Source organism: Echinops telfairi, unplaced genomic scaffold, assembly GCF_000313985.2.
Source record: "Echinops telfairi isolate 266 unplaced genomic scaffold, ASM31398v2 ScPeMD7_1;HRSCAF=3_0, whole genome shotgun sequence".
NCBI lineage: Eukaryota > Metazoa > Chordata > Mammalia > Afrosoricida > Tenrecidae > Echinops > Echinops telfairi.
The window spans coordinates 8,814,828-8,840,938 of NW_022103896.1; the positions used below are offsets into that span (position 1 = coordinate 8,814,828).

The 26,111-nt window shown below is 45.1% G+C and overlaps 1 protein-coding gene across 2 annotated transcripts in view; it reads right to left on the reverse strand.

Moving 5' to 3' along the window:
* EFR3A (EFR3 homolog A) overlaps nucleotides 1–26,111 on the reverse strand; it is an 81,892-nt gene that overhangs the window by 30,255 nt on the left and 25,526 nt on the right. For both annotated transcript variants that reach the window (XM_004697389.3, XM_045295327.1), the window contains exons 2-13: nucleotides 23,523–23,599; nucleotides 22,260–22,387; nucleotides 21,120–21,270; nucleotides 20,021–20,142; nucleotides 14,980–15,129; nucleotides 13,862–13,999; nucleotides 12,039–12,117; nucleotides 9,906–10,041; nucleotides 7,748–7,915; nucleotides 3,171–3,285; nucleotides 1,982–2,033; nucleotides 952–1,124 (exon numbers count right to left, since the gene is read on the reverse strand). In XM_004697389.3, coding sequence (XP_004697446.2) covers nucleotides 952–1,124; nucleotides 1,982–2,033; nucleotides 3,171–3,285; nucleotides 7,748–7,915; nucleotides 9,906–10,041; nucleotides 12,039–12,117; nucleotides 13,862–13,999; nucleotides 14,980–15,129; nucleotides 20,021–20,142; nucleotides 21,120–21,270; nucleotides 22,260–22,387; nucleotides 23,523–23,599 — 1,489 coding nt within the window. The remainder of the gene's footprint in view (nucleotides 1–951; nucleotides 1,125–1,981; nucleotides 2,034–3,170; nucleotides 3,286–7,747; nucleotides 7,916–9,905; nucleotides 10,042–12,038; nucleotides 12,118–13,861; nucleotides 14,000–14,979; nucleotides 15,130–20,020; nucleotides 20,143–21,119; nucleotides 21,271–22,259; nucleotides 22,388–23,522; nucleotides 23,600–26,111) is intronic.

Below are 26,111 nucleotides of genomic sequence, written 5' to 3' on the forward strand. Positions count from 1 at the left end.
CAAAGAACAAAAAAATCATATCATATTGTGAATGAAGGGAAGTGCGAGATGGGGACCCAATGCCCATCTGCAGACAACTGGACATCCCTTTCAGAGGGGTAGTGGGGAGGAGACGAGTCACTCAGGGTGCGGTGTAGCATCGATGAAACACACAACTTTCCTCTAGTTCTTAAATGCTCCCCGCCACACAACCCCTCACTATCATGATCCCAATTTTTCCTTTCAAATCCGGCTAGACCGGAGGATTTACAGTGGTGCAGATAGGAACTGGAAACACAGGGAATCCAGGACAGATGAACCCCTCAGGACCAGTGGTGAGAGTGGTAATACCAGGAGGGTGGATAGAAGGGGGTGTAGAAAGGGGGATCCGATTATAAGGATCTACATATAACCTCCTCCCTGGGGGATGGACAACAGAAAAGTGGTTGAAGGGAGATGTCAGGCAGTATTAGATATGATAAAATAATAATAATTTATGGATTATCAAGGGTTCATGAGGGAGGTGGGAGCGGGAAGGGAGTGGGAAAAAAATGAACCGATTCCAAGAGACGAAGCAAAAAGCAAATGTTTTGAGAATGATGAGGGCAATGAATGTACAAGTGTGCTTTACACAATTGATGTATGTATGGATTGTGGTAAGCGTTGTATGAGCGCCCAATAAAATGATTTAAAAAATTTACATTCAATATACAGAAATCAATGGATAATTTATGTTACATGTTTCAGAGATTGGGGGTGCCTTGCAGTTTCTTTATGAGAAAAATTCTAACTTTTCAACCATTTGCTTTCTTATAATAGATTATGAAGTCTATTATTTCAACAATAATGGAATCAGGCACTCAGTGACCAGAACCAGAAAGCCCCAGATTTTAAAAAGAACAGTACGTTTAAGTATGTTCATTTAGAAATTTTCCAAAATGATCCTTCACCCATTTCAGAAGGCCAGCTTACCTGATCCCTCGAAGCTTCGCCCTGTTATCGTGGCGGTCCATGAGATTGTGCAAGACTTCCAAGACCAGCTGCCTGAGTTCATAGTCTTCCATGAGTGAGGAAGACAGCAAAGGGTCCAGAAAAGACGTAGGCAGTGCAGTGACAATGGTCTTGGCTTTGTATCCACAGGTTACCTGGTGACAGAAAAGAAAAAACAAAACAAAAACCTCTTTTGGCAAGAGAGCTTCATTAGGATAACTCTGAAAAGTTTTTATAGGAACCACAAAAGAAATCAGAAGGTATGAATATAAAACCTGCAGGAAAAACAAAAGAAAAGGGGTAGAAGAATTTTACTGAGTTTACAAAAGCATCCATCGTAAGGAAAATACACTTGCTAAGAGTTCATAGGTACTGAATGAATGGCCCCCCTGAGCACACTGCTGGGAGGGGTGGGGCACAAGGGGCAGCTGGTCCAGAGAATGTGGGCCAAGGTGTCATTGTTAAGAAATCCTTTGGCCTTTTACTCAGTGTCGTGGAAGCAAGCAGGAGCAGTTATTACCCACCAAACACAGGCCCCACGTTTGGGTGCGCTTTTCTCTGTCAGTTCTTTACAGCGCCTCCCTCACTGAGAATGAAAATACTACCTTTTGGGAGGGCAGGGTTATTTTCCAAGTGAGAAGCAAATGTGGTGAGTATGTGATAGAAACAGTGTGACCTGTAGGAAAAACACTGGCCTTCGAATCCACATTCTACATTTTAGCTCTGTGACCTTGGTGAGCGGCAACTCTGCCCGTCTCAGGCCCCGGATGCCCCCCTCCAGCCCTCTGGGCTCTGTCTCTGATCCCTACTCCTCACGCACGTCCAGCAGGACAGAGGACGACACTGCCAGAAACAGGGCATCGGGAGTAAAAATGGATTATCTCAACATATCAAAATGTAAACCACAGAATAACCATAAACACTGTAAGAAAATGCAGCTGGTAATTAGAGGATAGTTTAGTCTTTCAAAAATTTTAAATGCTGTGTCCTTCATTTGCCTTCAAAACCTTACCATAAGTAACGATCGCAGCAGCATTATCTGAATCCGCCTGGTCCCCAAATCCCTGAAACACACAAAACTCTGTTACCATAGCAGTACAAATTCACACAAATGGTATGTCATTCACGTACGCGGTAACTCAGCTCTGTTCCTATGAGCTGCTTTGATTTGAACAGGAAAAGCTGTGGTCACTTTGCACTGAGTAAACTGATGTTCATTAAGGAACTAAACTAGGGAGAAAAAGATCGCATTCAAACCAAAATTAAAAGCAAAACAATGAAAGTACAGATTCTCAAAGGAAAAATACCAAGGCCTACGGTTAATGATATTAGCTCATATGGCAGCATATCTAAGCAATCTAAACTAAAAGAAAATATGAAATGGAGAAAATATTTAGTGCAAATGTAGCTGACAAATTTAACATCTAGCTAAAACATAAACACACAAAGGACAGACTATTCAAAAATTAATTAAGTAGAAAGGGTTTTTTTATTAATTAGGGGTCAGATATAAATCAAAGAATACAACTCCTGATTAACTTATCACTCAGAAGCACCCAAAAATTAAAGCTTTAGCAACATGTAAAAGGAAATCAAACTTGTAAAACAGAGAGTCAGGAGCAGCTGATCTGTAAGGTCCCACTCAGTTCTCAAATTCTAATGCCACGTTTGTCTTACTTTGACACTCACTAACTTTACACATAAACCGGAAGCTCTCCCCTCGATGTGTAGGTGTGCACCAAATGCCGTGCCAAACCAGCCTTCTGCCTGGACAGTATGAAGTCAGGCAGCAGATCCAGAAAACCTACGCCTTTTTGTGCACCAGAAACCATTTCTAAAAGCACACACACACACACGGACTCAACTGCTTAGTAACCTCAAACCCAAAACAAAACTCACTGCCATAGAGTCAGTGCCAACTAATATAGCTCCTATAGGAGAGGGTAGCCCTGCCCTGCTGGTTCCTGAGACTTTCTCTTTATAGTCCTTCTGCGTCCAGGAGGCTGGTGGTTTCAAACTGTTGACCTTGGAGTTAGCAGCCCACTACGCCACCCAGCATAGTAACTGAGAACAGTAAAAATACCAACTGCTTGTAGAAGGCACGTCTCTGCCCCAATTGAAAGACAAAACTACCACTTTCCATATTTCTTTTACGTGAAGCTAAACTGTCCTAGGAGGAGTGGCCCCCAGAAGTGGCGTACCCAAGCTGGCTGACATCCAGAGTGTGCGTGGAGGTCCCAAAGACGGGCACTTTGCCCATAATGAACATCATGATTTCCGACCGCTGGTAATCTGGTAGGTTGCTTCCAAAAAACCCTGTAAGAAATATACAGATACATTTTAAACATGGACAAGTGGACCAATCCATGTCATTTCTTTTTATTAAAATGCTCAGTGTTTGTTCACAGAAAGATTATCTATAATTCTAAAGACAGAATCATTTCATTATCCAAAATCACTTAATCACACGCACTAGAAGATGTAGGTAGGGACTTGTTTCTGGAGAGGAAAATCAGTGCCTGAAGGTGCCTTCTGCTTGGAGTCCAGTGGTCAACCTCGATGCATTTGAGTGGATCCACATTTTCGAAAAATCAAAGAGGAGGAGACTTTCAGTAGTACTTCTGACAAAAACAGATGCTCATATGTAAATGACAAGAAAAAAATTCTGGGGGAGGTGGGGGGATAAGGGGGAACTGATATTAAGTAGTTGAAGGAAGAAAATGTTCTGAAATTGATTTCAGTAGTAATTGTAGTAACTGCTTGATGTGAGTGAATTATGGAATGGTATGACATCTGGATTAGCTCCTAATAAAATGGCTTGGAGGGGAGAAAAAAAGTCCAAACCCACTGCCATTGAGTCAATTCTAATTCTTACAACTTTATCTCCAAAGCTCACTGATGTCTGTTCTGACTCATAGCCACCCCGACGGACAGAGTAGAACTGCCCTGTGGGTTTTCAAGACTATACATCTTTATGGGCGTAGAAAAGCTCATCTTTCTCCTGCAGAGCCGCTGGTGGTTTCAAACTGTCGACCTTGTGGCTAGCAGTCCAACTTGTAATCCTCTCCTCAGCAACCCTCCAGGCTGGAATCACACTGCTTGAGAGGGTTGCTGAGCCAGTCCATCTTTCAACAGGAGTGAGCCAGCCTGGTCTTGCACCTGAGCAGCAGCAGTTCCAACTGCGGCCTTTGAAGTTAGCCGCCCCAACATACAACCCATTCTGCTACCAGGGCTCGTTTGTGCACAGATAAAGCCTAGAGGCCCTGAAGAAATCAGTAACTAGGCCAGCTCTGCCTGCTAAAGAAGTCGGTAATTAGCCCACTACCTTGGCTTCTCTAGACTGCTCAAATGGTTTCAGATGTTATTATAACAAGCCAGTCTACAGTTCAGCCTCATGGTTGAGTTCTCCAAACGTAATTGAAATGATGTAAAAACCAGATGGCCCTGGTTCCCTTGACAATTTCCCAGGCGCAGTGGGTTGGGAAGAGATCGCCACTACGTCTTTTGGGACTGGTGGCAATTTACTCCTGGCCATAAAAATGTTTACTCACAAACGTCACACTGACCTCTTTTTCTTTGGAAAGGTCATCAGGCTAACAGATTGTGGCTGTTTCCACATAGTTCTTTAAAATGCAGCATAATCAGTTCAGAAAACCCTTGCATTTTCATTATTTCTTAACAATCAGTTGGGTTTTCAACCGCATGCTGTAGTTTTTATTACTGGTATTAAGTATCTACTTACACAAACCCAAAGGGGCCAACAGGGCATTTTGATTGAGCCTCGGGACAGGGGTCTTTTCCCTTCCCATTACCACACCCTTCTCCTTCCTTCAATCAAAGACCTCACCATCACAGCATTACGAAACACTCATCAAGCAGCATTATTTGAAGTAACACCCAAGGTGCACTTGGCTGTGGGTTTAGGAAGTCATTTGATGCATTAGCTCCTGGGCTCCTTACAGCAAACTTATGAGCTTAGAAATGACCATGAGCCTCCGATTTTCTCTCAGGGACAGCAAGAAAGCATGCAACCAACATGAGTACTAAGGCTTGAGGTAAGGACTATTTACTTGCAAAGCCTATGCTATTTTTACTTTTTAACTTCTTCCATAAGGGATTTTGAACTTTCCAATGACCCAATTAGGAATGTTCCTAACCACACACAAAAATCAGACCCCAATTTTCTGTTCCAAGTAAGTTAATCATTACCACAAAGACATCATAAAGCAGCATGCACTTCTGCTGAACACGATTTCACTCGAGACTGACCAACTGCAGTGGTATCAGCTTAAAGCGTTAACAAGCACCCTCACAGCCCTGCAGAGTGGGTCCCTGGGATAGGAACATGGACTTGGGCTCCACCTGCCCGTGAGTGTTGTGTAAATTTGCCCTCACTTAGCAATGACTACCCCTACTCAGCAAATTCTTCATCACATCCACTTTTAAATCAATGACGAGGACCGGAGCCTTGCCGTGCTCTCACGTGCAGCTAAGTAAGCCCCCTAAGCAGCCCCTGTGCCAACTTACCTACCAAATCAACTTCAAGACACACTCAGGAACAGATCGCAGGCATAACCAGGGCACTGCCTACATTCAACAACGCTCCTACCACCAGTTGATAACCATTTCTCCTGCTATTCTAAGGGTGGAGTAGTTTTCCCAAAGCCAAAGACTCCCAAAGGTGGTTGCATGTTGAGTCAGCTGGGGAGATGTAACCCTCCGGAGGCCCAGGTTTCATTCCAAACCAATTCAGCAGTCTACATGAGGGAGGAACCCCAGTATTTTAAAGACTCCTAGGTAATTTCGGAGGAGCCCTGGGGGCACTGTGGTTGCATGGTGGGCTGCGTGCGACCTGTGCGGTCAGTGATTCAAAACCACAGCGGCTCCTCGGGAGAAAGATGGGTTTTCTACTCCCGTAAAGGGTTTCAGTCTCGGAAACCTACACAGGGTCATTTCTACCGTTTTATAAAGGGCACTGTGAGTCAGCAACCATTCCCTGACAGTGAGTTTGGTATTAGGTAATTTCACAAGACCCCTGGTGGCATAGTGAGTAATGTGCTGGACGACTAACCACAAGGTGAGTGGTGTGCAAGTACCAGCCGAACCTCTGGGAAAAAGATGAGGCTCTCTACTGCCATACAAAGCTAGTCTCAGAAAACCCACAGGCAGGGTAGCTCTACCCTAGCCTACAAGCTCCCTATGAGTCGGAATCGACCGGATGGTAGTAAGGGAATTTCAATGTGCTGCAAAGTTTGGGAATCAGTGCTAAGGAAACTTTTCTTTCTCTCGCCCACATATATAATCAACTGAAGTTAGCTCAGTAGCAGGCACCAATTAATGCTAAGATTGCTAAAATCCCACAAAGAATCACTGTAGAACAACAGAAAGGCAACTCATTCATGGGGTTGGGTGGGGTGTGCGTATACATTTAAAACAAGAGTGTCGAATAGGGTCTGCAGTGAGGGTCCAGCTTACTCTCTACCCTCTGCCACTTGGAAGTTCTGAAATGAAGCACGAGGACCTAGAGCCAAGAGACCAGGCAGGGGCCTACCTACGTGTTCTTAAAAGAAAAGAGGGCTTGGCTGAGCGCTTCCTAAGGTAAAATGCAAAAATTGCAACAGCTTGGGGCAGCCCATGGAACTCGTCCCAGGTCACCAGGGACTTCTCAAAGAAAATCTGGAGTCTGATCTCAACAACCTTCCCCGGAACAGCCTTCCCGAACCTTTCTCCTCTCACACTCCCGTTATTCAGGAAGGACTGTCTCACCGGAACACTGCCCAGGTCTGTGGTAGGTTCATTTTATAACAGAATACTTGAGAAACAATCAATTAAGCATTAAACAGTAGCAGTGAACTAACCAGAAGTCACAAAAGCAACTTAATTTTGTAAAAATGACATTAATTGATCTGAGAATAGCCTGGAAAATCCACAAATACAAAACCTTTTCTTAGTGCTACTGCACACTTAATGGGCTTCAGTACTGTGCAAAAATATCTTTTATATGCACTGGGAAACCAAACAATTGCATGTGGCCAGCTGTAGTTCCCCATTAGCTGTAGATCCATCTATGATCCAATTAACATGAGCCACAGCCAATAGAAGTTAGGGTTGCTACAGACTGACACTAATTGCTTTAAGAATGAGAATGTCTCTGGTTTTGTGTGTGATTAATGGAAATAAAAGCTTTCTTAGCAACCTACAGTGTGTTAGACAGTGTTTTGAAGCCACTTGGGCCTTTGTCCTCCTGGGGACGAAGATTCCACGCCTGGTCAGTATGGCCCTGCCTCCAGCGGAGCAGCCAAGACTCACCAGGGACAAGTCCTGCGCCCTGGGTAAACGTAACCCACTAGTGGGGAACCTACCCACCTCTGAGGCACAGGCCAAGCTCCAGGGGGCATTTGTTTATGACTTTACGAAGAAAGAAACTAATGGTAATCATGAACAATTCAATCCTAAATACCAGGACCACAGCCCGATTTGGAAATTCTCAAAGCACCCATGCAGTTCCACAAAACTTCAATTGGAATCTTCTAAAGAAGAGAGCGGGTGCTAACTAAGGTGTTTACAGTAGCAATACAACACGCTTGCTTTCATGTCTTTATGTCAAGGTACACAGACATGTGGTTTATTTTCAAAATAAAAAGTTCTTTAAAAGTCTACGCTGTCCCTCTTCATCTTGGACAAGTGGACTGCAGGAGGTCAAGTTCCTTAGTGAGGTACTTTTCTGGTTTGTAAATCACTGTTTTACCTGCAGGGTCCCCAAGTGATATCAACTCACCTATGGTTTGGATGATAGCGTTCTGCACGATCTTCTCATCGCTGTCTTTGGAACATGTGGTCAAGGCGGTACTGCCCGTAGAGCTCCCTTGTAAGTCACCGGCTTCAAACTCCACACTGAGACGCAGGTGCTTCAGTAAAGTGTTGAAGACTTCCAGGACCGTGGGGCCTACAAGAAACCATGGCAAGGACACTGTGACTTGGGAACTTTCTAGGTCAAGAAGTCATCACATATCATGGGCAACACACTGCTTGCAACCCAGGTAGAAGCCACACAACATGTGTGTACACAGAGAAGGATTAGCAAAAACACTTTAGCTACCTAACCTCGCCTACTCTAAAAATGGAGTACTGGTTCAATGTGCAACCTGACTGCGAGGTGGAATCCATAACGTTATCACAGGCTCATTGTATCTGGCAGACTTATTCTGCATCTTCTGAGACTGGAAAAGGAAGACTTTGCCTCAATTACCAGACAGACACTAGCCGATTATCCTTCAGGTAAACTGGGCTTGCTTGCTTGATACTTTGATGCTCTGAGCTCCGGACTCCTCTGCCCATGTTCCCAGCAGGCCTATCAGACCGGATTTTCACGAGTGGCTCTTCTCTTGGTAGCACCTCTTAACTGTGAGCTCCTCCAGGACGGGTCTCCAAGTGCACATGCCCCTTCAAGTGCACAGGCTAGCAGAGAACCTAACTCAGATGCTGCGTTTTTTATGAAGGTTTGTGACAGCCCTGCCAACCAACTGGCGCCAGCCTACCAGCGCCATTTTCACAACAGCCTGTGCTCACTTTGTACCTCTGTCACACTCTGGTAATTCTACAATCTTTCAGAGTTTTTCATCAGGCCAGTGACCACTACGAGCCCACAGTACGGCGCCAAGCTAACTCTTCCATGAGCTGGGAAGCCAAACCAATCCGGGTGACCCACTTTACAGTGATAATCGCTTTACTGCTGGAACCGAACCTGCAAGACCCCTGATGTAAGTAAGCCTGTATGGAATAAATGTGAGGATTCACTGGATTATCTGGACTTCATTTCACACTTCAAATTATTTCCCGATTAAACAATGTGGTTCCTTCCTCTCTTATAAATATGCAAAAGCCATGTGCAAAAGAGCACCGTGGATTCGACACTGAGTTATGGATACACCTGATACTGGGCACTGCTGTCTTCCTCCACGTTGACTTTGAAGGACAGACAGCTCGCTCCCCTGCATGCACACTTCTGTAACAGACCCTTCCGTAGCTTACTCACAGGGAGGTGAGTCCGTCAGTCGGTTGGTCAGTCAGTCAGTCAGTCAGTCAGTCAGTCCGGAACTCCTGCTGGGTTCCCAGGCCCAGCTCTACTGCTGCCAGCTGAGACCAAGTTCGTTCTCTCAGGCTCAGATAATTGTCATATGAGCCTCTTGTCTGTAACGTGTCTACATCTTGCTGCCAGGTGAATTTTCCCATCATGTTACCTCTGAGAAAGGTTTGTCGTCATCGTGATGTACCTTTGAGGTCATTTTCCACCCATGGCGGATCCCGTGTGACAGAGGAGAGCTGCCGCCCAGGGCTTCCTAGGCTGTAGCCTTTAGGGGAGCAGATCATCAGTGGGTTCAAACCACCAACCTTTCAGTTAGCAGCCAAAAGCTTAACCGCTGCACCACTCGGGCTCCCTTGAGGAAGAATGAAACTTCAAAGACTGCCAAAGACGATCAATGCCTGATGTAACTTACAGTCCCTGCTCCACCTTCCACTCGCGCACACCACATGTTCCGATACAAATGGACTACAGAGTTATCGGCGAGATGAACCCATTTCCCCTACTCTCTCTGAACCTGAGTTTTCTTAGGTGATTACAATCTGCCTTGCATTCTAGTACTAGATGGAGTTAATGTAACCCCAAGTAAAGGCTTACGTTTCTTCTATCTATATTCCCCAAAGTGTAATGCACAGCGGCACACAGAAACTTCATCCACAGAAAAGGAAGCACGAAGGGGAAGCTGATTTGAAGGGGGTAAGATTTGTGGGAAACCACAGAGTCACACATTAGACATCTCAGACGAATCCACGGCAGGAGAATTCCAAGGGAAAGTAAATGGAACGTGCCTGAGAGCAGAGGGCCACGCAACTGCTCTCCGCACTGCAACGACCTGTTATAGGCAGGCACTCACCTATGGAACCTTTGGCAGCAATGGCGACAGCTTCTAACAGAACCTGGATAATACCTGCTCGAACCCGGGGTGGATCTTTTTTACAAGCATCAAGGTGCCCTAAAATCTCCTGGATCACATGGTGAGAATACTGAGCCTAGAGGCCAAAGAAGGGTACAAAAACGTGGGAACAAGTAGTCATTAGTTAAAAACTGGTGGCTTTCACCGAAGTTAAAAAAAAAAGTTGACACTTACATGTCCCCTTAATTACAGGGGGTGGTTAAATATACTATGGCTCAATGAGATGATGTCTAGCCAATATAAACTGCTGAGAAATAAACAGGGATACTAGAAAATACTTATAATTCCTTAAGTGAAAGGTGCAAATTGAAAAGTATCATGTTCAACAGAACTCAAAGTGTTTTTAAAAAAACGTGGAAGAACAAAAATTTAAAAAACCAAAAAACAAAGCTTATCTATTTCTGAAAGGATCTATGAGTAATTGCTACTCTCTTTATGTTTCTGTCATTTCTAATTCTTCACAAAACAAACACTGATATAAGCTACGCTTATCATTTGTTAATAGGACAAAATGTCAAAAATAAGTAATTATCACATTTACATAATATATGTCTTCATTACCTAATAAAACAAATATTTCTTACTGTGGACACCTACCAATGCTAAAGAGTCAAAACTCTCATCCAATAAAGAACGGCTTTCACAACGAAAAGCTCCCGTGCCCTGGACATGGAAGTCTGTCGGCCTGTGTTCAGGCTGGTTCCAAGTGTGCGCTCCTGAGCAAGCTCCTCACCTCTCCACAGGTCAGCGTTCCGGCCTGGAGATGGGGATCACAGCCGACTCGCCCTCCCACCGTTAGGAGGAGTCAAAAAGATGTACTGTAGTAACACAGCCGGAAGACACAGCTGTTTCTTGATGGCTGCAGCTCAATGCCACTTTAATTTACAATTCGTATTTAACAGAGCTATTATATGTGCACAGTACAGACACACGATATTATAGATGTTGCTGCCAGGTGATGTCGAGTGGGTTCCGACTCATAGTGACCCGTGCACAACAGAATAAACACGATCGAGTCGGGTGCCGTCCTCACAGTCTTCTCAGGCTTGAGTCCCTCAGAATGGACAGAGAGGGTTCCATTTGGGGCCCCACCCCTGACTGTTCCACTGCTTTTCATAAGGCTCACAGTGGCTGACCCTTCAGACGTGGGCTGCCTATTCCTTCCTCTCAGTCTGCCAGCTCAGCTGAAACCTGTTCAACTGGGGTGACTCTGCTAGTATTTCAAATACTAGTGCCATAGCTTCCAGCATCACAGCAACATGCGAGACACCAGATAAGTGGTAAGTTTTATAGAGAGAAAGGTCTATAAATACACGGTATTACAGACAAGGTATTTTAATACAAACACTTTAGCACCTCAATGTAACATGAGTGAACAAAGTACATCCAAGATGTAAATTCTGCCACAACCCACACTGAAGGCTGTGTTACTTCTTCCTGCCTTAGTCAGCGGGCTATTTCAACCACGAGGAGGTTTCAGGGCATTAGATAGAGAGTTGGTATAAAAAAAGAGATCTTAAATCCCATTCACATAAAAGCTAACTGGGTTTGCTCTGGTTTGGACAAAAGCCAAGTTGGTCCCGCAGCAGATGAAAGTATCTTTACCACAAGGTACTTCTGAAACATGGACCAGCCCTGGTGGAGCGGCTCGGTGAGTGTGGCCTGCTAACCAAAAGGTCAGCAGTTCACACCCACGAGCCTCTTCGGGAGAAAGAGGAGGCGGCTGACTCGCTTGAAGATGCACAGACTGGTTTCTCGGAGTCAGACTTGACTTGAGGTTGTAAACACGCAGGGGCTCCCCGCTGTGAGCCTCTCTAAATAAGTATGCATTCCTCCAGTATCGTTTATTAGTGCAACAGACGATCACGATAAAGAGCAGCACCATGAATGCGGTTCATTTGGTATCTTTTCTTCTTGGCTCAGAAGACAATGAGTGGCAGGTTAGAAGACATATTTTAAAACCGGAACATATTTTATACGCTACCGTGTTCTCTATCTAGTTGATAACCTGACGTCCACATGGAACCAAAATGACTTTTCGGATGCAGCAGCCAGCAGGAAACACGGTCATACCTGAATGGAGTACATGATGACTTTAAAGCAGTGAACTGCAAATTCATTGGGCTCCCACAGCTTGTGATGATCCAAGTGCCTGCAAATACACGTACAGTTACTCTGAGAATTACCGATTTTTGTTACATGCTTTGCCTGGAGCACACGCGACACTATGTAAGCACACCAGTCAGAAGAAGAGTGACTAAAAGAAAGAGGATCTGCACTGCCAAATGCACGGTCTGACGTCGCTACGCTCACAAACACTGAACCCGTGAACACTGACACTGCCTGCCCATCGCCCCAGGGAAAGAAAAGGTTAGGCTCTGGCCACACTTTTGTCACGTGATGAGAACTTTCTCACTAGGGGGCGCTGTCTCATGGCACACTCACAGTGAGCTCGTGGCCCGCAGCACTGCGGCTTGTGCTGACTGGCACGGAGCTGCCACACGGACTCTCTGGAAAGCACATGGGGGCCTCCTGAGAGCAGACCTGTGGGCCAGTGCTAACGCACTACAATGGGGAGGCCGTCTGGAATAGTGGCATCCCCAGCAGGCTCAACGACATGGACAGCTTGCTCCGCAACAGACCCAAGTGCTGAAATGAGACGGTGGGCATTGCCATGGGTGGCCCCAGCTGGAAACGTGTGTGTGGTAGGACCCATCTGTCCACAATGGCCATGAGAGTGCCGTGAGCCCTGGTTTTGTGGTCACACATCCATTTTAACAAATAGGCAAACTTGCAAATATGGAATCCATGAATAGTGAAGACTCCCCTCAACTGCCAAACCCTGGCATAAAACAACCAAAGAGATAGGGTTTGCAACACCAATAAGAGGTGGAGCAAGCAAGAAAAGTCCCCCAGTCAAATGCCACAAGCAGTCTGGCTCTCTGGATTTGTAAAGACCTCTAGAGGCTGCTCCAGTTAGTCGTCGCACTGCAGTAACAACTGGTATGACATGGTCTGTTTGCCCATTACCATAAAAACTGTTTTAGTTAGATGTGACCTATTTCTTTTTCTTTTACAGAATTCCCATAGCCCAATCTGTAAGCAATTGAGCTTAACTGTTTTCAATCACAGAACCTTCTGAAAATCAATGGGTTCTCTCATTTCACACACAATTTTAAGGGGTATAGGCTCAAAGTTCAACCTTGAACTCTAGGCTAAAAATATCTACCCTAAATAGACCCTTCCGGATGTTACACTTGGATTACTTTTAAGTACCCTGTGCAGTCAAGAAGAAAAAAACACAACTCCGATCTTTAATAGAAGGTAGACTGTTCAAACTTCATAGCTATCATCTGAGGACAGAGTGAGACCACAAGCTTGATTCAAAAGTTGAGATTTTGTGTCTGTGTAGAGAAAACAGATAACTCACAAATAGATTCTGCCTATAGGATGGAGGCGTGAGATCCCTAATAACCCTGCTCTGATCAGTCACTAGTCATAACCTGGAACTGACTTGGAAGAGGCATGGGAAAGATCACACAGTGCAACCCCAGAGAGAAGCCAGGAAACAGCAGTCAGTCAGTCCAACAGGAGGAAGCATCACCGTGGACGCTCTGTGGCTCCACTTGGCTGCTAATATTTCATGCAATTCAAAGTCTGGGAGTGGGAATTCAAGTTAGATGATGCCTATGACATTATGTCCATTACGGTACTTCATACTTAGGGAGAAACAGTGAAGTGAGGGCTTGAGCCAGTGTTCAGACACGGGATGTCTGACTCAGGCCTAGCTGCTTGCCCACGCCACCCCCAGCACCCTTCTCGACCATCCAGGCAGGTGCAAGAAGACCAAGTTCACACTGCAAAGCCTGAGCCACCAGGGAGACCCAATTACTTACGCAAAGACGGGCCGAACAGCATTATTCATATTCCCAAAAGTAGCTCGGCCTAGCAGTTCTCTGAAACAGTTTTCTGCCAGCACAGAGGGGTTCTCTTCTTTGTCTACTGTGGAAGGAGAAGGAGGAGGGCCTAGTCGACTAAGAAAAAGAGAAAACAAGAAGTAATGTAAAATTTCTAATACTAGTTCAAGACTGGGCTTTCTTTTCCAGACTATTAAAATGATATGCTTTTACATCCCAAAGTAACTTTCAACCTTACTCCTCCCTTCAGGAGTTGCCCACCCTCACAGTCAGCCCTGGCATCTTTCACACTCCGCTGTCACGGACGTGTAACCACGAGAATGTGCCTGTGCTCAGTTTCACCCTACTTCTTTGTATGTAAAGCACAGTGTTAGTAAGACCACCATCAACACCCCAAGCTTTCTTAAAAGAACAATTCAGAAAGAGTCTAATGATTTGGGCGGAGAAAAAAACGGAATATATACTGAATAGCTATTATTTTTGTTGCGATGCGTTGGCATCAACTTGAAGACAGTGAGTTTGGTTTGGAGTTTTGTTTTTGTTGTCATCATTATTATTATTTTGGTTAGTTTTACCTCCCCATTAGGAGCCCTAATTGTGCAGTGGGTTAAGGGTCAGGCGGCTAACCACAAGGTCATTAGTTCAAACCCATCATCTCCTCCGTGAGAGAAAGACGAAAGGTACTCTCTGTGATAAAAACTTCCCACCTCAGAATACCACAGGGGCAGTCCTACCTGGTCCTACAGGGTCACTATGAGTCAGAACGGACTCAATGGCAGTGGGTTTGTTTTTTTGATTTTTCACCCCCCGACATGAAAGCATGCTGGAGCTCTAATGAATAACAAATGTCTAGCTATAATCTGTATTTCTCAGATGTGTGCCTTTAAGTAGTAATTCAATAGCAATTTGTATACTGGGTAATAAGCAGCAAAAAAAGTATACATTATAAAACAGATGAATAAAACCTAAAGGTTTTTAAAAATAAAGCCTAATGTGATCACTAGTAAATTTTATACTCTCCTTTCAACATAATTATTTTATAATAAAGTATACACACAAGTAACATAGCCTCAGCCCTAACAGCTTGCATGTCATACCTGTCCACCTCTTCGGTCTTCTGCATGTTAAACAGCAGGGACGGCACAATTTTATCCATATGCTGGGGTTCCCAAATGGTAGCCCGAAGCTCATCATTAACTGTTTTTCGAACCACTCCCTGGATGCCCCTTATTCCAGCAATTCGGATGCTGTAAGAGAAAAATGCTGTTAGTCATAGAAGAAAGGTTACTTAACAAGTGTCTCTAGGTAGTTAAGAGACGGATACTAAATGACTACTGTTGACATGAGCTATTACAATACAGACAATATACAGCCAGTCTGAGATAAAATCTCAAAGGGCCATAAAGACGGTATAAGATATAAAAATAATAATTTATAATTTATCAGGGGTCCAGGAAGGTGGGAAAGTGGGGGAGGGAGGGGAAAAAGAAGAGCTGATACCAAGGGCTCAAGTAGAAAGAAAATGCTTTGAAAATGATGATGGCAACATATGTACAAATAAGTTCGATTTTTTTGTATGGACTGATGGATGGATTGTTATAAAAGCTGTAAGAGCCCTCAATAAAATGATTAATTAAAAAAAAAAGAAACCACTGTTCTAAAAGAGGCTACTTTAAAAGCCATCTTTGAAAAATCGGCATTTAAAGTTTAAAAGGATTGCAAAGTCTAGAGACATGGAACTATCTGGTCTGTGCCCCGTCAGTAATCATGAACACTGCTGTGGCGTCCGCTAGCTTTTCCTACAGTGCTGCTGAGAACTCAGTTTGGGACAGTGAGTCCCCCCACCTCTTGCTGAGACACCCAGGAGCTCAGTGAGACTGGTGTTCAGGGCGCCTGACCACACGAACACCTCCTCAGCCTTTCCTCACCTCCTTCAGCCCACCAAAATGCAAGCCTGGCAGCAAATGGGTCTTGGAAGGTTCAACAAGTGCGCACCATGGAAACGGACAGCAGACACCTGGAACTACATAGGTCTCAGAGAGAACGCTGCCGATCTTCCATTCCTATTAATCCATAGCTCCCAACTTCCTCAAGTGATTTCTCACGGTTGTTTAAAATAAATAAGCTACAGGCCCCCGAGCCGGAAGAAAGAGGGGAAACGGCCTATGAAAGCTGCGGAGGAGCATCTTTTCCAGCTGAGGTGACCAGGTGGTCCACTGGCCCTTTAACCAATGGTGGTCGTGAAATGTTGACTAAGTGGATGTTTGACCAAAGCAGTCTTCCCAAAACTGTCAACAGGTTGAAAGACTGGAAGATACAGGGGCACAGATGTTATAAAGGCTTGTTTCACACACCCATGGGGAAATAATGGCAGTGTTTAGGAGCAGAAGACGGGGAATGAGATATGGTGGTAATGACACTGGCCAAGTTAGAAAAGGCAAGTGGGAGCCATAAAGACATATTTTTCCAATTCCAGACTATGTATACATCCTGCTCCTGTGCAGCTATCACAAGCAGGCAAATCTAGCACTACAATCAAAGACGTCTGCTGTGAACCTGCTGCTACTCCCTGGGGGTGTGTGTGTGTGTGTGTCAAAGACTGGGTCTGGGACTCTGTTGTCCCCCAGGAGTCTGCTCAGGGTGGTACCGAATCAGCGAGCAAGATGACAGGGCGTCTGATGGTCCAGGAGTGGAAATGAAGCAGCAGAAGTCTGGAGGTGGGGACTACCAACGGCTCCCACAGCTCCCCAATTGGCATCCAATCCTGATGTGACGTCTGGCTGAAGCAGCACGTTCCAGCCCTCATCTCTGGTGGTCTGTCCCCAGCAGGGAGGCAGAACCACCACGGGATCTACAGTACCAGTTACAATGAGTCAGTTCAGGCCCAGGGCTTCCACAGCCAGTGGCACCCCAGAAGTACTCAACAAGTTCTGGCTGCTGCTACTTGGGCTGCTAAGAGCTTTAGTGGGCTAAATGTTGAGAGGCTAACCTCGAGGTCAGCAGCTCAAACCCACCAGCACCTCTCGTGGAGAAAAATGAGGTTGTCTGCTCCCGTGCTGTCAACCCTACGGAGTAGCTGTGCCTGTTCTCCAGGGTCACCCAGAGTCAGAATGGACATGAGGGCACTGGGTCCTGGTGACTGGCTGATGACTCCCACCACAGCAGAAGGCTCTCCGTGTGCGAGCTCCAGGCTGAGGGGCATGATTTTACAAACGAGGACCGAGTTCTGCAAGGCCAACAGACATTTTACGAAAATCTCTAGTCATCACTCTTGTCCTCAGCTGCTCTGTGATTTCTATTTGGTAATGCTTTGCTAAAAGTAAAGGGGCTGATGGTAAGTTTCAAAGTTAGAACCTAAAAGGAATATAAATATGTTATTTTAAGCAATATCAGAAAAAGATTCCATTCAGGGCTAGTAAGCACCCCAAAGCATTTTCATTTGCTCAATTGATTTGCAGTATTACGATTAAGGAAAGTTGGCATTTTGAGATTTCAAAAGGAATGTTGAAAAGTCTTATATCTAGGTACGGGAACTAAAGCCCCTTGATCTAGGCATAGACCATTCCAAATTCTTCTGTTTTTACATAACAAAAAAATGTTAAGTGAAGATATGTTCAAACGACAATGTACTTCACTAGGGGGTGCTAAACACCTAAAATGAAAAATAAATGTACAATTCTGTAATAAAATATTACAGTCAAAATGCATCCTTTCATAGACCCTATGGATATTATACATACTTTTCAATTACTTTAGTTTATAGGTGAAATTTACTTTAACAAGAATTTGAGAAATTCTTGTTTAATCTGTTACCCATTATTATATTATTAAATAAAGCATACTCGATTCTGGATGATCTTGCAAATTCTAAAAGAAAACAGATGTTAGCATCTTTTATATATATACTTTCTTTAGCTAATTTAAGGCGCTCTGGTGGTACAGGCTATGAGTGAGGCTGCTAACCTCACCGTGGTTCACACCCACCCATCACCCATGGGTGACAGGTGCGGCTGTGGGCTCCGGTAAAGATCCGAGCTCTCGGAAACCCACAGGGGCGCTGCTATTCTGTCCCAGATGGTCACCATGACATTAAAAGGATCTTTATTCTTACATCTTGGCCCCTTTGCCAACTTAATAACCTTTGAAAACAGAAATACAGTTTATAAAACATTTCTAAAATGTCCTTTAAAGAGTCCCGGTGGTCTACTGGTTATACTTTGGGCTGCAATCCTCACGGTCAACAGTTTGAAACCGCTACCAGCTATGCAGGAGAAAGATTGTTTTTTTTCACAGTTACAGTCCCAGAAACCCAGAGGGGGTGTCTATGAATCTGCACTGGCTCAATGGCAGTGAGTTTGGTTTAGGGGAGACTGGAAAGAGAGTTGTAATAGTCTTTGGGAGCCATGACATTAATACTAATAGGGCAATTACACTTCCTTGACCCCTAATTGGAGCCCGTGCTGTTCTGCTGTCTACTACAGAAACTACCACACCAGCAGCAATTACAGACACGCAGGACTAGTTCTGAAAATGACTTTTTCTCTCTGTTTTCTCCCAGGTATAGTAACTTCTAAGTTAGTTTCCTCTAGTGCAGCAGTTCTCAACCTTCCTAATGCCGTGACCCTTTTATACAGTTCCTCATGTTGTGGTGACCCCCCCAAGCATAAAATTATTTTTCTTGCTACCTCAACACTGTAATTTTGCTACTGTTATGAATCGGGCGAACCCTGTGAAAGGATCGTTCGACCCCCCAAAGGGTTGCTCTAGTGTAAACCAGTTGTGCTTGCACTAAAATCCATGTTAACAGTTCTACACATTCCCTATTGGATATGAAAACTAAAGTGACACACAGGCTTAATCATAATTATCAAATGACCATATTATTAAAATGCCTCAGGTGTGTGTCTTCTTCAGATATACTCATCTCAGCCATGGCCTGGTGGCGCAGCAGGCTACACACTGAGCTACTTACTAACCACATGATCAGTGGTTCAAATCCACCAGCTGCCCCAAGCGAGAAAGCTGAGATTGTCTGCTCCTGTTAGGTTAGGGTCAGAAACCCCAGAGGAAGTTCTACTCTTTCCGATGGGGTCACTATGCATCGGCATCGACTGTATGGCAGTGACCGAGAATCTCAGTCAAAGGAGTCCTAGTAGCACTGTGGGTTAGGCACCAGGCTCCAGACCTCAGTGTGTGTGGTTCTAACTCACAAGCTTTCCTAAAGAGAACAAGCAGGCTGTGTGCTCCTATGAAGATCTACAGTCTTAGAAACCCTGTTTAGGGTGCTATGAGTCAGCACTAATTCAAAGGCAGTGGGTTTTGGTTTGGGGAATCTCAAACAACCTTCTAGATTTACCAGTCATTCGGACTGTAATTCCTTAAAGTTCTTCATTTCTACAGTAGGTCTCAACCTGAAGCTATGGTTGTTACTCGGCTAATATAGAAAAAACTGTTTTAAAATGCCCAAATCATTTGTCCCAACACCTTCAAATTGGCCCAAGCACTGCTAAGCCATTCAAAAGGCCAGGGCCAACTACTGCACAGGGTTTCTGGAGCTGTGAGTCTTTACAAGCAGGCAGTCATACCTTTCTGACCCCAGGGAAGCTGCTGGGTTGAACTGCTCACCTTTTAGCCTGTCTGTGCTTAGTGCCCTGAGGTTCCAGGGCTCCGAAGACTGACAGTGAGTCAATAATACCTCCAGTATTCAATTACTTTATCTGTGCTCATTCCAAAACTACTTACTGAGAACGAGGCACTACTCAACAGGCTACATTTAGAGCTGTCATGGAAGTCATGGCCAGGCCCGCATCGAGTCCCTCATCACGGAGCAGATGAAAAGACCCCACTGTGCCTGGGTCAGAGCTGTGCTGCACACAGATATGCTAAGACAGGCAGAGTATGTGCAGACTGGGTGGGTAGATATTTGGTAATATTTCACAAATAAAGTGTGAACAAGGGAGGACACTCCTGGAAAGGTGACATCTGACCCAAGTGGGGTGGGCAGCCATGCGGCCATCTGGGGCTGTTGGAGCAGAGGACAGGAGTCGGAGGCAGGCAAGAGGAGTACACCTGGGTGCTCCAGGTCAGCAGAGGTAGAAGGAGAGAGGACTGTAACTCATCCAGTGAGACGATACGTACTCTGTTCGTATTTCTGGATCGCTGTGGCAGGAATGACACATGGCACTGAATCGAGACACAAAGAAGTCATAGCGCCTGTGATAGGAGGGGGTGTCTTCTTCAATATTTGCAAACTTGACAAACTAAAAAGCAAAGATAAGAGCATAAATGTTTGATCACGTTTTCAAAAACATGGCACAAACACATTTCCTTACGTTCCTGCACAAGAGAAAAGGACATGTCAAGTGAAGGAAACCTGATGTAAGCCCAGGAGAAGTGCGATGAGACGGTCAAATTGAGTGTCTCCTTTCCAACGACTGAAACTTTAAACAGTCTACGTGCGCTACAGAGCAGGGCCCTCCAAGCGTTGGTGCACAATTTTGCTTCTCATTAGTTGTCTCATTTCTTTTCATTTGATATATGAATCAATAACACAAACTACAAACTGTTACTTACATGCAGATTTGAAACATGTAAATGTGAGGACCTGCCAGGGTACAGAAGACTGGTGGCTGTAAAGGTATACATCTAAAGGAATTACGTAACCAACTTTACTGGGGCTCTGGTTTAAATGTGATTCATGATTCTCTAGCAAAGGGTCACAAGCACTGGCGCTGGCTCAGACTAAACTGTTGATCTACCTAGTCCAGTGGTTCTCACCCTATGGGCTGCGACCCTTTTGAGGGTCAAATGACCCTTTCACAAGGGTTGCCTCATTCTTCACATTAGCAAAATTAGAGTTATGAAGTAGCAACAAAAATTATTTTATAGTTGGGGGGTCACCACAACATGAGGAACTGCATTAAAGGGAGGGTCATGGCATTAGGAAGGTTGAGAACCACTGGGCTGGTCAGTCCTGCCCTCTGGGCTAGCTGTGGCTCCTGAGTTCCCATGTCAACAAGCCAGGAAGGAGTGTGCCAGCCGTGACCCCATTTTGCTTGAACTACCCCAAAACACCCTTTATACAAGATGTTTCTAATTTTCTAATAAATAAAATAACATTATACAGAATTACCTGTGATCATGAGATTTATAGGCAACGTCCTGGAAAATGTCCAGCCATTTTAAAGGAGAATAATCCTTTTACACTTTTAATTCACAAGAGAGCGGTCTTACTCACAGAGTTCGTTCCAAGCACTTGAAGCTTTGGTTCCCCGGACTCCAGCAGTTTTGCCACCATGTGGAGAAAGCTTTCTACGAATGGCTTGATGCTCTGAGAATGACAAGCCATAAGCAGCTGGTCCAGCGCCTCCATAGCAATCAAGACATACCTGAGGGCAAGAGAAAAGTCCATGTCAGAGCATGTCTAGCCCCCTAATTCTCCAGACGGTTTCTTACACACGCGGAACACAGAGAGGCAGTGAAATCCGAGAAAGGATCCCGGACAGCAGGCATGACTTCACAACGAGGGAGCCTGGTGGTGCAGTAGCTAGCTGCACAAGTGACTCTGAGGAGGAAGATGAGGCTGTCTGTTCCCGTAAGGAACTGAAGGTCTTGGAAACCCATAGGGCCAGCTCTCCTGTCCTGTCGGATGGCTATGAGTCAGAACCGCCTCCACGGCAGGGAGTGAAGTCCAAGTGAAGACTTCGCCATGCTGTGGTGCACTGCAAGCTGAACGCGCCACCGAACCAAGCGACTGCTGCTGACTGCGTGTGACCCCACCGAAACAACAAACTAGACTGTTGATAACGGGCGGGTTTTTTTAATGGATTTGATCCTTTACGGATTTACATCCTTTATCAACTCTGACTACATAATTACTATAAACACTGAAAACACTCAACCACCAGAAATCCCCATTACACCGAACCCACTCCTGAGTCACAGTGACCCTGATACACAGAATTAGATTTTCTTAGGACAAAGAGTTGAGAAATGATTACGTCTGAATTATAAAGCTTAAAAGTTAGTACTTGCAAAGTTCTTAAAAACAAAAGAAATAGTAAAAAGAAGAATCCAAATATAATTATCCCTCTGTTAGCAAGATGAAATAGGGAAAAGCAATTTTACATTACGTAGTCAGAAGTAAAGGCCCACCAGCAAGCAGTCTCTAGAGGTGGGAGGGCTAACCCACTGCATGTACACAGGTCACACTGAGGACCCCAAGGTCCCACAACTTCACACTTTTTACCTACTCTGGTCATGGTCTAAGACACAACATTGAAAATAAACAAATGTGAAGTCCTTAAATGATGGGGGCAGCACAGGAAAAACAGACCGACACCCCTGCACGTGCTTTCCTAGCAATTTGCTTCCTTACCCGGACCGATGCCTCACAACATCCCTGCTCAATCTTTCCGCCAGGTAAGACCCAATCCGATCCAGTTTCTCGGGAGCTGATACTGCATAAAATGTCAGCTTCTCCATGTCAGCTTTAACGAGGCCATCCTGAAAAAGAAGTATAAGAACAAGGTAAACAGGTTACTAAGGCTTTCATGCTCTCTTGTTCATTACTTTTGGGGCATTTTGAACTGTTGCTTTTCTTTTCTCTTTCCTTTGGTGTACAGATTGGCATCCATGCCAGGCCCTTTCTTTTGCAGCCCATCCTCACTTGCGATGAGAGACTCATTTCCTCTGCCTCCAGACTGGATACACCCTTCACAGCTCAGCACATCTGAGGGGCACCCCATGACAAAGGCGAAAGCTTCAGTATTTACTCTTATTAGCATGTGACTGGCTAGTAGGTACATTATAATATAGTGTGAAGGATGCTTACGCTTTAAGCCAGTCAACAGATGCACCACATCTCAGGAGTTGCTTATGTGCCTCGGTTTATCCACACTCAGTTAGCAGCCTATTGTGTGCGATTTACTCATCTCTTGTATGTTTCTGAAAGTTTTCATCAGACTTGACTAAAAACATGGCATTTTTTTCTATATCAATTTAATATTAGACTCTGAGTCTTCAGAAAGTTTAGTTTAAATAATAGTATTCAAAATTTGAAACAAGTGGCATTTCATAATAAAAAGGTTATTATGAAAATCAAACGGCACTTTTTCTGAAAGACATTTAAATAAAAAGAGCACCCTTGCCCTGCAACCTCCTTCCTTTACTTCTCCCTTCTCATCCTTGTCTGTTCTCAGGCTGGAAACTCAGATTTCAGTACCCCTCCCATGCCCGGGGAGACAGCACTCCAGTAGCTCCTGTGAGCCCACTGTTTTCACCTGGCCAAGCACCAGCCCTTTCCTGGTCTGTGTGTGTGCGAGAGCATGAGTAATCCGCACTGGTTCAACTTGTGGACCCTCAAGCACTTCTTACATTCAGGTCCTAAGAAGGAACCAGTCCAACTGGCTACTGGAATTCATTTCAGATTTCTGCTTAAGCTGCAAAAGACTCTGAAAACTCAACAAGCTAGCTACCAAGAGTCCTCTAAAAGTTCAGTCCAAGAAAGCATAGAAGCAGTAGTGCTTGGGACGGGACTCTGGGGTAAGCGGAGAGAAATGAAATGAGGGCAATCTTAGGGAGGTGGGCAGGGGGAGGGTGGGTCAGCAAAGAGAAGGGTCAGGAGGTGGAGAGCAATTACTTTGGGGTCTTCAGGGAATATGTTGTCCACCAGGCGCTTGTAACGAGGGCGCAAAGCAGAACAGCAGCAGCATACTCCTGTGTGGAAAGGACAAGAAGCACAGCGATTATTCAGCGTGCACGTGACCTGTAAATTCAAGGTTGTCGCTACCAGGCTACTCCAGGCAAAGGGAAAAACCCAAACTGTCTTAAAGAGGAAAAAGCATGGCAAATTCAATCACTGAGAAATGAGAACAAACAATGTATCCACCTCTTCTCAAGACACCAGGTCACCACAGATACATCGATGGCGTCTCCCACAGTTCCACCCTGTTCTGGCTCACCATCACGACCCCCCCCCATCCTCTGTCTGTGCTGTTGTTGGGTACCACTGATGCCGGCACATAGCAACTCTGAGTACAGCAGAAGGGAACATTACCAGTTCCTGTGCCACGCTCACCACCATACTAAGCCCACTGTGGAAGTCCCTGGAGCAATCTGTCTCATTAAGGGTCTTCTTTTTCACCCACCCTCTACTTTACCAAGCATGATGCTCTTCTTCAGGGATTTCCTCATGCCAAATTCATACTATACATCCTACTACATGTGTATAATTATAATCCATACTCATGGAACCTAATCTCATACCAAAGCCTATATATACATAATATGTATCCATCACACATGATAACCACCTCCTTGCTGGCCCTGGCCAGTGTACTCCACTCCAGCCCCAGTGTCCTGTCTGGGAGCCCTCACACGCGTCAGGCACCTTGCTTTAGATCTTTGTTCCCTCACTGCAGCATGCTCAGGCAGCCACTGGAATAACAAGACTCCACTGAACGCTCACCTTCTGAACCAGGCCAACTCTGGCCACCTGCGTCGGCTCTGCCTTTTACTTTTTTCCACAGCACCCATCACCCAACATATTACAGAACTGACCTATTCTGCCCATCATTTATCAGCCATCCCCTCTCACACGGACAAAGGCTCAGATGAAGGCAGGGGTCTTGTTCGTGCCCAGGCAACTGGTCTCGCCCCCAGCACAGAGCAGGCATCCAAGTATGTGCTGAGGGAATGCATGAACAGAATCTCATTTCTATCCCAAGTTCTTCCGTGCTGCCCCTTCTTTCCACGTTTACTGGTCTCGCTCAGTCCCTGTGTCTTGCCTATATTTTCCCCACAGCTTCCTAGCCTTCTGCTCCCTTAAAGATGTCCAGCCTCAGAAACCCCGAGGGGCACGTCTACTCTGTCCTACAGGGTCGCTATGGTTCAGAATGACCCAGTGACAGGGAGCTCCTCCCTGGCACACTGATACTTACATATGTGTCCAAATGACTGGATGGAAGAGCCTCTCAAAGCTACAATTTTTCTGTGTTAACCTCTTTCATACTCTACAAAATTAGAATATTGGAAAATAGCTAACTTTTTTAGTGAGCATATTCTAGCCTGAGAAACCACCACAGAATAAAATAATCCCCGTTAAAGGAGAATGAAAAGGAACACAAAACAGCAGGGCTCTGCAACAGAGAAGCAAAGTAGCCAGGGCCTGACTTATAACCAACTTGACAACAGTGGGTTTGAGTTTATTAAAACAAAACGAGCACATACATAAAAATGCCAGGAAGGACAATTTATTAAGGAGACATATCAAATACCCACTTAATTAAAAGAGTAGTTAAAAGGCCATTTTGCAGTTAATAATGTCAATGCTGATTAGGAAGCCTTAAAAAGCAATGTACACTGCAAATGGCTCTCTAATTGGATAATTTACAATACACACGGAGGGTCATACCATGTCCCTCTCCTTTGGTCCCGTAATTTGACATTTAGAAATTTTCATCAGGGGTCCTGAAACAGAGAGGTCAAAGAACCATAGCAAAAAAGCATGTGTGCAGCAGTGATGCTCGGTGCAAATCACCACTGGAAACCCGCCCCCAGCAGAGCGCAGCAAGAGACAGTTCCAGGTAGGGGCCACGGCGTTTCCTCTACATGCAGCGGCTGGGCAGGGGAACCCACCTTCTGAATCCCTGCGACTCCATGCTCTGCTCTTCCCATGTGTAGGTATCAGTGATCAATTCAGCCAAGATGCAAATATCTAACGTGTAACTCACAACCTGACTAAAGGTTCTCAGTGGTGCACTGGTTCAAGCTCTTGGCCCCTAACCCAAAGGTCAGAGATTCAAACCCACCAGCCATTCCATAGGAGAAGAGAAGACAACCGCTGCCTTGAGAACCTATGGGGCTTTTCCACCCTGTCCCAGAGCCCCTGTGAGTCAGAATCGACGTAATGGCAGTGATCTCAGTGATGACAGGAACGCTAGTCCTAGAGGGTAACAGGATTTAGTGAACTGGAGGCTGGTGGACGAAACAGGGCAGCCCCTGCAGTAAAGACCACAGCCTTGGACCCCTGTGAGGCGGGTGTGCTCAGACCCGGGGGGCCACCACAAGCTGGGACCAGCCCAGTGGCGGCACAGGTGTGGCTAACAGAGATGGGAACATAAAAAAAGATGAGAGTTCTGTTTTAAGCTTATGAACTTCTATTTAAAAAAAAAAAAAAGCCACTCATTCAGTAGTCTACAAAAGCTGGCAACCATAAGCTGATAAACTG